The 13,242-nt window shown below is 34.3% G+C and overlaps 1 protein-coding gene across 1 annotated transcript in view; it reads left to right on the top strand.

Annotated features, from left to right (window-relative positions):
* The window catches only part of RANBP17 (RAN binding protein 17), a gene marked incomplete at its 5' end in the record, with an annotated part of 211,841 nt that overhangs the window by 169,430 nt on the left and 29,169 nt on the right, over positions 1–13,242 (top strand). Inside the window, 3 exon segments of the mRNA XM_083349823.1 lie at positions 81–295; positions 4,662–4,800; positions 10,630–10,796. Of these exon segments, the coding sequence (XP_083205949.1) occupies positions 81–295; positions 4,662–4,800; positions 10,630–10,796 (521 nt within the window).

The following is a 13,242-nucleotide window of genomic DNA, read 5'->3' on the forward strand; positions in this document are numbered from 1 at the left end:
TGAAAGTACTAAGTAACGCAGATTCCAGGTTTTCCAGTTACTTATGTCAGTTTCTCTTTGTTTTTCCTTCTTGCAAACAGGTAATCAGATCCTATCTCTTGGGACTTTGTCAAAGGATCAGATTTATCCATTGAAACTCAAGGGTATTTCCATCTGTTACTCTGCACTCAAATCTGCCTTATGTGGAAATTATGTCAGCTTTGGAGTCTTCAAGTTGTATGGGGACAACCACTTTGACAATGTACTTCAGGCCTTTGTCAAAATGCTGCTTTCAGTATCCCACTGTGACTTGCTAGTAAGAAAATTATTCATCCTGGGAGTCTTTATGCAAATTATGTATTACTACCACAGGCTTAAAATGAAGATAGAGTGGAATCTAGAACAACTTAAGTGCAGTTTATTCTTGTTTCAACTGCATGCATGCATTAGTAGTTCTTGCACATGCAATATTATGTGTAGTTTCATTAACTAGTTAGGAATATTTACTTTAAAATATTTATAATATGTCATCAAGATAATCACAGATCATCTACTAAGTGGATAATAATTCACAAACTGGAATATGATTGTTTTTGACATTGTCAGTTAAACTTGCTGATATGTTGTCAATCAGTATTCCTCTGACATTAATTCCCATGGATTGATTTTAATGAAAATGACAGTCTTACAAACTAGTACCTGACAAATGAGGGGAAACTCTTAAGACCGAAACCTTACCACTGGGTCAAATAAGCTGTACATCTTGTATAGCACTGATTTTCACCTAGTCTAAAAGGAATTACCTTGGTTTTTGCAATTTTCTCTACTTTACTCAAGCAAAATTTTACAAAAATTAAATTATAAATTACTTTTTAAAAATCATAATTTTTAATTATTTAACAGATTTTCTGTGTGTGTGTGTGTGTGTGTGTGTGTGTGTGTGTAAGTAATATGGATTACATTAGTAATCATTTCTTTGCATCAAGGTTTCCCAAGGTAAACACTAAAGCAGCATTGAATGCCATGTTTATGTGATTGTATGTCCCAAAAGCAGTTCCCAAACAGATGAGAAATAATGACAATATTATTAAAGGAGATATACAAACATGAGAAATGGGAAATGCAATCAGAAGAAAAGGGTGTTGTTACAGCACAGTACAAACAGATAAGCTTTAGTAAGCAGCTGTGAATTTTTTTTATTAAAGAGTTTTACAAAAACAAGATTTTACAATATATCCCCAAATCCCCCCCACCCCAAATCCGCCCACTTCCCCCCCAGAGCTAAATAAAGGATTATAGCTATAATAATCATATTCTAAATAAAAATTATACATAATATACAATTAACCAAATTCATAATGTGCTTTAACTCCCCTTTAACATAAATACATACAAAGTACCAACAATCAATAACAATATCCCTCTAAAATCTACTCATAAGCTAAATGGAACTTTTTAGTCCCATATTTATTCTGAATATAATCTATCCATCTCCTCCAAACTGAAATATATCTTTCCTGTGAATGATCTTTCAAGTAAGCAGGAATCTTAGACATTTCTGCAAGATTCAAAACTTTAAGCACCCATTCTTCTATAGTAGGCAAACTATCCTTCTTCCAATATTGTCCCACCAGTAACCGTGCTGCTGTTATCATATTCAATATCAAATTGGTTTCTTTAACATCACAATCTACAACAATACCCAATAAAACCAATTGCGGAGAAAACTTTATCTTTCTCTTAAAAATCTTTTGAATGTTCCACCAAATTTTAATCCAGAAAGCTTTTATATTTCTACAAGTCCACCACATATGAAAATAGGTGGCTTCTAAACTACCACATCTCCAACATTTAGACTGTAAGTTAGGATACATGTTGGACAACTTCTTGAGATCCAGATGCCATCTATAAAACATTTTGTAAAAATTTTCTCTTAAGTTTTGAGCCTGAGTAAATTTAACATTTCTGACCCAAATTATCTCCCAAGTGTCCAACGAAATTGGTTCCTGAATATTTTGTGCCCACTTTATCATACAATCTTTAAATAATTCCGTTTCCAAATCCAATTCAATTAAAGCATTATATATCCTCTTTATATGTGCACAATTTAAGTCTCTAATTTGTTTTACTAAATTTTGATCTATAATTGTGATGCCAACCTTTTGATCTAACTTCCACCTAGCTTTCAGTTGGGTATATTGAAACCAAGAGTGACTTATGTTTTCTTGTCTTAACTCATCTAATGATTTAAGTTGCCAATCATTCCCTTCCAATCTAAGTAATTCCTTATAAGAAACCATATCCAAACTCACTCCCATAGATACGCCCTCTATCGCGTGTTCAGGAATTCCCCAAATCGGTATTTTATAATTTAACTTATAATAATACTTTTTCCAGACACGCAATAAAGCACTTCTAAGAACATGGGATTTAAAAGCCCTGTCCACCTTCTTATCGTAAAGCAAATATGCATGCCATCCATATACCAAATCCCAACCCTCAAGATGAAGTATTCTCTTATTAGTTAAATTAAGCCAATCACTAACCCACGTCAAGGCAACCGCATCATAATACAATTTCAAATTCGGCACCTTAAGTCCCCCTCTTTCCCTAGCATCTTGTAAAATCTTAAATTTAACTCTTGGTTTTTTCCCCGCCCAAATAAATTTATTAATACCCTTCTGCCATTGATCAAGGTTGGCATCCTTTTTCAATATAGGTATCATTTGAAACAAAAAGAGAAACTTTGGCAGAACATTCATTTTAACAACTGCAATTCTTCCCAATAAGGATAATTGTAATTTTTTCCAATTATTTAAGTCCCTTTGTACCTTCAACCATAGTGTTTCATAATTATTCTTATACAATTTTACATTTGAAGCTGCAATATATACTCCTAAATATTTAACCTTTTTCACTATTTCAAAACCTGTTAATTTAGATAACATATCCCTTTCACTCATAGATAAATTCTTAGATAATATCTTAGTCTTATTACTATTCACCTTGAACCCAGAAACCTTACCATACTGAGTTATAATTTCCATCAAATCTATAACCGACTGTAACGGTTGAGATACTGTCACAACCAAGTCATCAGCAAAAGCTCTCAATCTATAATCATTCTGTTTTATTTTAATTCCCTTTATCATAGAGGACTCTCGAATTTTAATTAATAAAATCTCTAATGTTAAAACAAACAATAATGTCTTATACCTTTTTCAATTTTAAAGGTCTCTGTTAGCCCCCCATTAACTGTAATTTGTGCAGTTTGTTGTTGATACATAGCTTTAATAGTATGTAAAAAACCTTCTCCAAAATTCATCTCCTCAACAACTCTCAATAAAAATTGCCAATTCAATTGGTCAAAGGTTTCTCTGCATCCAAAAATATCAATGCTGCGGAGACTTGGTTGTTCTTGTCCAAATATTCAAGCAAGTTTACAATTTGTCTTACATTATATTTCATATACCTCCCAGATATAAATCCCAATTGATCACTATGAATCATTTGTTTCAAAACTTGCATTTATCTATTAGCCAATACTTTAGCAAAAATCTTATAATCTGTATTCAAAAGCGATATAGGTCTATAATTTTTAGGTTGAGTAAGGTCTTGATCCTCCTTTGGAATCAATGATACAAAAGCTGTCCTCCATGATGGAGGAACTGCACCTCCAGTCTGAATTTCATTAAACAAAATCTTTAAGCTGTGAAATTTTTATTCAATATTAATTTAATTTCCATTTTTCATAATGTTGAGGGCTCCAGTTCAATTATTGCAAAATATTTGACCTGATCAGTTTTTATATCTCTTAAGCTGAAGTAATATTTTCAGAATTAGAAAGCAAAATTTTTTATTAAGTTTAGTTTGTCTTGGATTTTATTACTAATCAAAAATTTAAATATAGGAAGTTTTTTTTTATTTTACAAGTGAAGACAGTGCAGATCTGAATAGACAGTTGGGTATTGTACATTTTTAGTACATTTTTAGTAGCATCCAAAAATATGCACGTTCTTACAGAATGTAAGCTGATTTGCATAGTTAAAAATTTCAAAATTATTTGCATCAACTTGTAAATTTTAAGATAAAATGTTCAGAGAGTTGCTAAAAAGAACATCTGGAATGGACATAGTGATGCGCAAAGGTCTCAGTAGCAAAGAGAACTCTTAACTGTTACTTACACCAGGCACAGTTACAGATTCACTAGGTTGGTACAGTAAAGGGAACATCTTTCTTTCCCCTCTTAAATTCCAATTTAGAAACCCTGCATGGTTTTCCTTTCTTTTTCATACAATAATGCACCTGCAGAGGTCCATGGGTATACACCATGTAGCTCACAGGAAAAAATGGCTGAATAGTGTCAGGATTCTGTTTGGTCTGTTCTGCCTAGAATATAATATATTTCTTTTAATTCCTTTTAAGAAGAGACTGGACAGCCATTTGTCTGAAATGGTATAGGGTTTCTTGCCTGAGCAGGGGGTTGGACTAGATGACCTCCAAGGTCCTTTCCAACATCATCATCATTACAATTGTTGTTGTTGTTATTATATTATATTATTATTGTTATTGTTATTATTATTATTATTATTAAAATACAGTAGATGATGTTGAATATTGTAAAACTGTTTCATTGCAGTATTTTTTTTTACTAAACCGTGTAATTTCTCTTCTATCCCAAGCAATACAGAAAATTGAGTCAATCTTACTACCCACTTTTGGAGTGTCTAGCTCAGGATCATATGAGTTTCGTCACCAGCTTAGAGCCACATGTACTAATGTATATATTTACATCGATATCTGAAGGACTAACTGCACTTGGTAAGTACACAAAAAGAAATACCGTAAACTAAGGAAGAATATAAAATGATTCCAAAGCAGACAAAAGTAATGTGGCCACAAATCATTAGGTGTTTGATTTAATTACTATAACAATGCAACATATAATTGTTTATTCATGAGACTTTTAAGACTAAATAGTCCTGTGTTCAGAAGGCTATATTTACAGACTAATAGAGTAGACATGGGCATGATCTTCAGCCAAAGAAAAGAATCTAAAAATTTATTGTCCAATAATATTCTTTATTTTTTCCAAGGTATTGAAATGAAAGCACTCTCTTTTTGATGGAAGCTAAACAAAGGGGATATTACTTTGAAAACTTACTTGTTAAAAATTTGTTTTATGATTCATGTAGAATTTTACTTTCCTAATGTATTTCCAAACATTTGAAAAATGTAAACCACAACATAAATCATAAAACATTTTTACATTCCAATTACTTACATCATAATGATCCATAAGCCTTAATACAAGAACTACACAACATTCTGCAGTCATTGCCACCTACTCCAGAACACCAATAATAAAGTATGGACTAAAATGCTTTGTTCCTATTATTACTGAGGAAAATGGATCATATGATTGACAGTAATGTGAATGTAGAACTATCCCTAATCAGTTTACTCAAGTTTTCAGTGAAATTATGGACTAAAGATATCAGTATTTTTTTAATGTGAAAACCGGTTGCTATAAGCCTTGAACTAAAATAATCCGCTCATAATAGATTAAAATCTTTAAGCAAAAAAGTATCTTTAAAAAGCCTATATTATTCTCAGAACTGATCAAAGAAAACCAATATACATTTTATATATAGATATGGAGGTTGATATGCATGCATGCACACATACATGCATACGCATAAACACACAGGCACAGACACACACACACACACAAAATCCACAAAATAGCAGTTTCAGATTCTCCATTAAATTAATAGGTGAGCCGTGATTGAATTATGGGCTTTCTGATCCAATTGCAATTCTCTATAAAACAGGTCCATATTTTATGTAAACATAAAATAACAGTTCCTATTACTATGCTATTGCATATTTGGAAGAAAGGTATGTGAGGAAACCTTTTCTTAAATTAACAAACCTGTAAGTACTATTTTTAAAACCTCGAGACAAAGTAATTGAAGTACACAAATAGCTAATACTTTATGAGTATTTAATTCATAATGGCCTTGTGGATGTGCAAATGTTAAAATGCTAATGTAAGAAACAGACATCCTAAGTTTATTTAAAAAGAAGAGATGAAGATAATCTGTCATTTTTTAAAGTAATTTCTCTGGTATTGTTCTATCCCCTTGAATCACTGAAATGTTTGACAAAGAATACAGCAACATGAATTAAACAGTAGGGGAAAAAAGATATGAAAACCTACATCTTAAAACTTTTTTTGAAAGAAATTGTGAATGGCAATATCATGGCCATCATAGTTCTGGACAATGAATGCATTGATGGATCGATTGCTTTATCACATTTCTATAGACTTCTATCTAATGTAGAGACTCTGGGTGGTGGATATGCAAAGTCAGTGAGGGAAATCAGATTCATTTAACACCACATGATTTACTTAACAACTGCCGTGATTTGCTCAACAAAAGGTGACCAAAAAGGATCATAAAATGGGGCAAAACTTACTTAACAACTGCCTTGTTTTTGTAAAAGGAAACTGGCAAGAGATCATTTCACTTAAATCATTTCCCTTCATCCTAAACAAAACAAAGCTCTTAAATTGTGTCATGCATAATAGTTATTGCCACTTGCCAAATAACTCTTCCAGCTATATACATTCATAAAATGCCCAAGTAAATTTTTTAGGTAGCAACACCTTGGTTCTCATGTAAAGAGAAATTTGTTGAAATATAAATTCCAGGTTGATATTAGGCATTATTCCCCTCTTCCTTCCTTGTTTCTCCAACAGCAACAATCGTCATTCTTCCCCTTCTTCTGTGTTTTCCTCCCTTTTAATCTGCTTGTTTACCTAACGTGAGTGAAATGCATTAAGGATTCTGTTCAGCTACAGCAAATGACTCTGTGTCCATTAAAATCAGAATAGGGGTCTTGCGTAACATCTTCCTGTTACACTCATACAGTGAGAGAGAAAAAATGAACGTCACAAGCATCTTTGATATAAAGTTATGGGAAAGAATAAGTAGCTTTTAATACTTAAATTGCATCCTCTTGAACAGATAAACAGATAAACCTTCTTCTTAAAGAAGAAAATAAATACCAGCTTGTCTGCTATCAGCATGTTTAGAGAGTTTTTAAATGGACGTTAGTGATTTACTTTGTGTTATTCAATTTTCAAACAAATAGTCAAAGTGCTGCAAAACATACTTATGAAATATGCATTTCTAGATACCTTTCAAAGTGTCCATTGCTTTCCTATGTGACCAAAGGGGAAAAAACTTGTAAGGAAAACATAATGGATCAGATGCTTTTTAATATGCACTCACCACTGAGAGTGAGTGGGTGGTCGTATACGTTTTCTTAGATAAATAATTCTTTTGTGTGAAAGTTTCAGTAGAATACCTTTAAATACAGTATGTACTGCAATATATTTGTGAAATATGTTGGAAAAGAATCAGTGATATCCCTATTAAATATAGTTAATCTTGAACAACTACTGTATGACAACCACCATCCCCTTTTTGGACTCAGATTAAATTAGATAGGGCTATTTGATATTGTCCCGTCTCCTCCCCCTACCTGTTTGAATAATGATTCGACTTTAGTGCAAAGCAAAGTCAAGCTCTTCTATGTAAATGAATTCTAATAAATAAAGAAGTGGACAATTACAATTGATCACATTATTGAATACTTAAAACATTTAACTCTTGGGCAAAATACACAATTGAGCATTTATAAATATTAAATCATGCTCTTTAGAGAGAGAATTGCTGTAGGAAATCTTTACTTGGACTTCCTTTCTTTAAACATCCAGAGTAACTATCACCTCAGTATTTCCTCACAAAAGCAATACATATATTGTAGATAGGGTCACAAGCAATTACTGAGACCAACCATGAATTCTTTTTCTCACATTTTTCTAATACATTACCTTATCTTTTTGATCTGCTATGCAACAAATATTCCAAGGCCTAGTGCCTTGATTCCCACAACAAGCATAGAATTAATATGCAACTTTTTGAAACCAGATGTTAAGCATTATTTTACATTTTGATTTTTGCAATATTCTGAATTGAGGCTGGTATTTCTACATTTAAAAACATAGCCAAATCCATCTAAATATTAAGAAAGACAAATGTTATGAATTGGTCCTTATTAGTTTTGTGCAATAATTGAATTAGATAATCACATATGTCATTCCAAGCAGCACGGTGTAGAAAAGACATGTTGTGGGTTATTTTGAAAATGATTGGAGTGGATGTATTTTACAGATGAAGAAACCAGAAACAAATATTTGCTTCCAGTGGAAATGGGGATTGTCAGAAATTCAGAGGAATGTTTCATACGTGGTAAAATGAAGAGAGTCTTGAGACTAATTGTGGTTAAATTGTCTGCAAAATCTTTCTTAACTTCCCAGGAGAACTTAGCTTAGGAAAAAAAATATTGCAGTGATGTTGAAAGAGAAGTAAAGTTCAAAACAACATTTAGAAACCAGAACTGGCACAGATCAACATTCTGTGCCTAGAGGGAAGTTTTCAAATACTTGCTGCAATATTGGCAAGCTTCCACTTATTGCAGTTTAGGGGGATACACTTAATTGAGTCTATCATATACCTTACAATTCTCCTTCAAATAAGCAGTGTTTTAACAGTAATGCTTGTGCACATGTATATATCATTCAAAAAATAAAGAATCCAAAATCAGTAATATACTATCAGAAAATAATCTATATTTGCATTAATGGTGGCTGTGGTTTTGCCCTCCTTTGGAAGCTGAATAAACCCCTAAATATTAATAGTTACACAATCAGTATTTTTTGGCACAATCATTTTTTTCTTGTCACAAATAGGCACATAAACTATACCCATTAGTATAAAAGAATGACTGCTCCTAAAACTAATAACAGAAACAATACATTAGAAATCTGTGATGTATTTAAAGAAGTTTGTATATTCCATGAATGACAAATGGGGTGAGATTGGTGAATCTGTAAGCAGTGAATAGCTAGATCAGACATGTCAAACACAAGGCCCGGGGGCCAGATCCGGCCCGCAAAGTGGTTTTATGCGGCCCGCGAAGCCATCCTGGAAACAGTGAGGGAACGGCCCCCACTGCCTTGGCCCTGGCCCAGAGACCCTCCTTCTGCCAGAGACCCTCAGATCTGTCCCACTCCTGCCCAGGCCCCCATAGGCACCCTTGATGCGAACGATGTAGAGCTGGCCATGCCCACCCAGTGGGCCACATGCACTCTAGCCACACCCACCCAGTAGGCCACGCCCACCCAGGCCACACCCACCCGGCCCCCTGAGGGCAACCGCAATGCTGATGCGGCCCTCAATGAAATTGAGTTTGACACCCCTGAGCTAGATGATTGCAAACTGGTTGCAGCCAATGACTTCCTAATAAGTAAAAAGAAACACGCACAGCTTCAATGTCATATATTGAAACAACATGATACAACATGTTTGTGGTTCACACATGTATTGTATCAAAACTACTAGATGAGATGAATATAAATATAATATTCCCTTAAAATTGTCAAATATACTGAGTAATTATGGATTCTGAGATTGATCTCTATTACACAGTCGCAATTATTTTGCTGCATGCAAAGAATAGCTGCCTGTTATCTTTTAAACAGTAAACTATAAAACAGGTATTTATAATCTTTTGCTTTAAATATAGCAAGTAGAGGGTGTCCTTTGCTCTGTTTTATTTCTCACTAGTTTTTTTAAAACACGTTTTATTTGTATTTTCATTACATACAAATATAAAAAATAAACTATACAAGTTACACATTTATGCGGGACAGTTGGGTTTTGTTTCCTTCGCTTTTAATTTCTTGGAGAAGGAAGGTTGGCTACTCCATTTGTTTCCCAATATTTATGTCATCTGGATATTTAGTTTCCCATATAAATGAAGATTTATATTGTGATTTCTCTCCAGATTGTATTAAAGTTTTGCCTTGGTGGCGCAGTAGTTAGACTGCAGAATTGCAGGCTACTTCTTCTGACTCTTGGCTGCCAGCAGTTTGGCAGTTCGAGTTTCACCGGCTCAAGGTTGACTCAGCTTTCCATCCTTCCGAGGCCGGTAAAATGAGGAAAATATGCTGACTCTGTAAACTATGTAGAGAGGGCTGTAAAGCACTGTGAAGCGATATCTAAGTCTAAGTGCTGTTGCTATTTTAACATTTGTGATGGTAGAGAAATTTGGGTCACTTCTCCAGTGTTGGTCCTGAAAAGTATCTGTGAATGCCACAGGTATTTAATCTATGTATATATTTTTATTCTGTCCACGTCAGTGGTTTTTCAGATTAAAACTGCAAAAACAGTGCATTTTTTTTCTTATTCTCCCAAGTACAAACTCTTCAGAATTCATAATTTCATAGCAATAAGGAAACAGCTGGATTCCTTGAATTTGTAACAGCCAGCAGGAGTGCGTAAAACCAGGCAGAACACCAGGCAGTAGGGTGTAAAAGCTTTCTCTGTGCTGCAGGAGAGTGAAAGATAAGGGATTGTCTACTTGGAATATGTTATAACAACAGAGTAAGAGCAATAATCCCATCTACCCTTGTTATAGTTCTGTAATCCCATTTCAGTGTATGTTGTTGGTTAGAGAAATTATTTCAAAAATTGTAATACTGTATTTCTCTTTTTCTTTTTTTTTAATGTTCAGATACGATTGTCTCCTCTAGCTGTTGTGCAAGTTTGGACTACATTGTTACCTATCTCTTCAAGCACATAACAAAAGAAGGAAAGAAACCCCTGAGAACCAGGGAGGTTTCCCAAGATGGGCAAAGATTACTGCATTTCATGCAGCAAAACTCTGAGGTGCTGCAGCAGGTAAACTCAGAATCACTATTTTGCCTTTGTCTTACTGAACTTGCTTTTTAAAAGATTTTTTTTTAACATTTAATAATGCAGTTCTCGAAGTTTTACTACTGCAGTTACCAGTGGCCATTGCAATCATCTCCACAAGCTTCTGCATTGACCCTCAAAGCGTCTCAGTTGTGTCAGTTCAATGACCCAGGAGTACATCAATGAATTCATGTGGTTATAGGATTTTAGAATCATTTACATACCGTGGAATATAACTGTCTTTTGACAGAATAGTCAGTGAAAATGTCAGCAGTGAATACTGTAGTGGTGAAAAAAAGCATTGTAAGGACCTGAAAACATTAAAAGAAGCCTATTATTGAGACTTTTCTAATTGGGTACATAGCTGCATATCGAATACTGTATAGATTTTTAAAAGCTTTTGGTATATTTCCTATAAGGGCAGAAGTTTAGGCATTATGGCATGCACTACTTAGAATTCAATTTTGAAAAACTGCTTTGGAGCACACCAGTGCATGAATAAAGTACTTGTCAGTGACTCTTTAAAGCAGATATTTTTTGTTTCCAGGATTGTGAGGGTAAAGCAAAATCGCCCCCTGGAAACAGTTACAGCTGCTTCAATGAGTTGCCAAGTGCTTTATTATTCCACTTTCAGGCACTGTAGCAGTATTTTGGAGTTGGATCTGAAGTACTGCGTAGCTTATTGGGCATATAGTTGTCAGGTTTTTTTAAAAAGTCAACTTGTAGCAACAGAAATTGGCATTGCGAGATGTCTTCCAACAAAGACTGGATTGAATTTGTTGGAAATGCTTTAATTTAGATTTCTTCATTGAGCAGGGGTTGGACTGAGTAGCCTAGTGGTGCTTTTAATTTAATGACTCCCTGACAGTAAAGTATTTTCATATCAGCTTGTTTTCAGAATTGTTTTTGCTTGAATAATGAAAATATCATGAAAAATGAAACAGTGTACATTCTATCTCCAACTAGTATTAGAGAATACTAGTTGGAGATAGAATGTACTTTGATAAAGGATTTAATGTGCCTCCAAATAACAGACTGGTAAGCACTTTCAGTAGATCCCTGTTAACAAGGATCTCACTGAAATAACTGCTTAAATACAGTATATGGATGCAATCAAATCACAGTAACATTAGTTGTAAAGGTCTCATGAACTTCAGTAACCTGAAGATTGTGCTGATTATGAGGTACCAGCAACAGTGGTTGCCATTTAAGTGTACAAGATTTATCCCTCTTATTTATTGCTGCGATTACTTTGGGTGATCTTTGCCTCCAAATAAAACCAAATTGAGAAGTAATACAGCATAATATTTAAGTATGTATAGGACTGTTATTACCATCCTCAGTGATTCATTGCCATCGCTGTTTTATATTGCAACTTCCTGGAGTAATCACTCTACTCAACTAGAAGTTGATGAGAGCCTAGAAATGTATTTCACATTTGCCTGTTGCCGAGCATTATAGTCTCGCTCTAAAGTACAGCTGTGTAATCAGGAAGATCAGGGACATTGGCCTCAAACCCAGATTTTCCTACATTTGCTGTTCTTACGACCTTAATGTTCTATTTTGTGTCAATGATACTTCGCAGTCCTAAAATTTATAGCATATGAATAAGCTATGATATGTCTTTATTAGCTTCGCAATCTGTGGAATACATTATATTTAGTTTGAATGTAGGCTTTCAGGTACTCTTTTTAAATATTTATGACCAGTCTCCAGTAGTCAGCATAAATATGATTTGCATTAGCACAAGTCACACTGCATTGAGTGCTTCTGATGTCAACCATTCAGTGTACTAATACCTGACATCATCTCCCGAGGTCATTGCCAATTTTGACCTTTCTCCTTCTGTACAGTTTCTCTACTCTCAGAAGCTCTTTTGAATTGATTTGAAATTTTGACTCTTCCCTTTATGAGGCAGTAAAATTGATAATTATTCAGATGGGAACTGAGTGCTGAGTGAAAAATCAATTCTGCCCGCTCTCTGCTGCGTATAAAATTACTTCTGACTCTGCTGGTCTGAACAAATGGGCAAGGTAAGAGCAGCAGGCAGGAATAGTAGAAAGACTTAGCTAGATAAAGCTAATAGCCTAAAGGGATAGCTCTTTGAGATGAGGGAGTGAGCCAGTTGGGGGTGGTTATCAACAATGATGGGACTCATTGATTATATGTTTACATCAGATTTCCATTGGGTTATAAATCAGCCCCTGAATAGAAATAGAACCCTAGGCCTTGCATCTTACCAAAGGGACAGTGAATTAGATTATTCTCATTTTCACACTCAGATGAAAAGTGATCCATTGATTATTCATCGGCAGGCTATTAAACCATAGCTTTAGAGCTGATTTGACTATCATGGAGCCAAATGAACAAGACCGTTGCTTCACAACGAGAGGTTTCAGTTTTCTAGACAGCTGTGTCTTGTAAGTAATGC

The sequence above is a fragment of the Vipera ursinii genome (assembly GCF_947247035.1).
Source record: "Vipera ursinii genome assembly, chromosome: 1".
Taxonomy (NCBI): Eukaryota; Metazoa; Chordata; class Lepidosauria; order Squamata; family Viperidae; genus Vipera; species Vipera ursinii.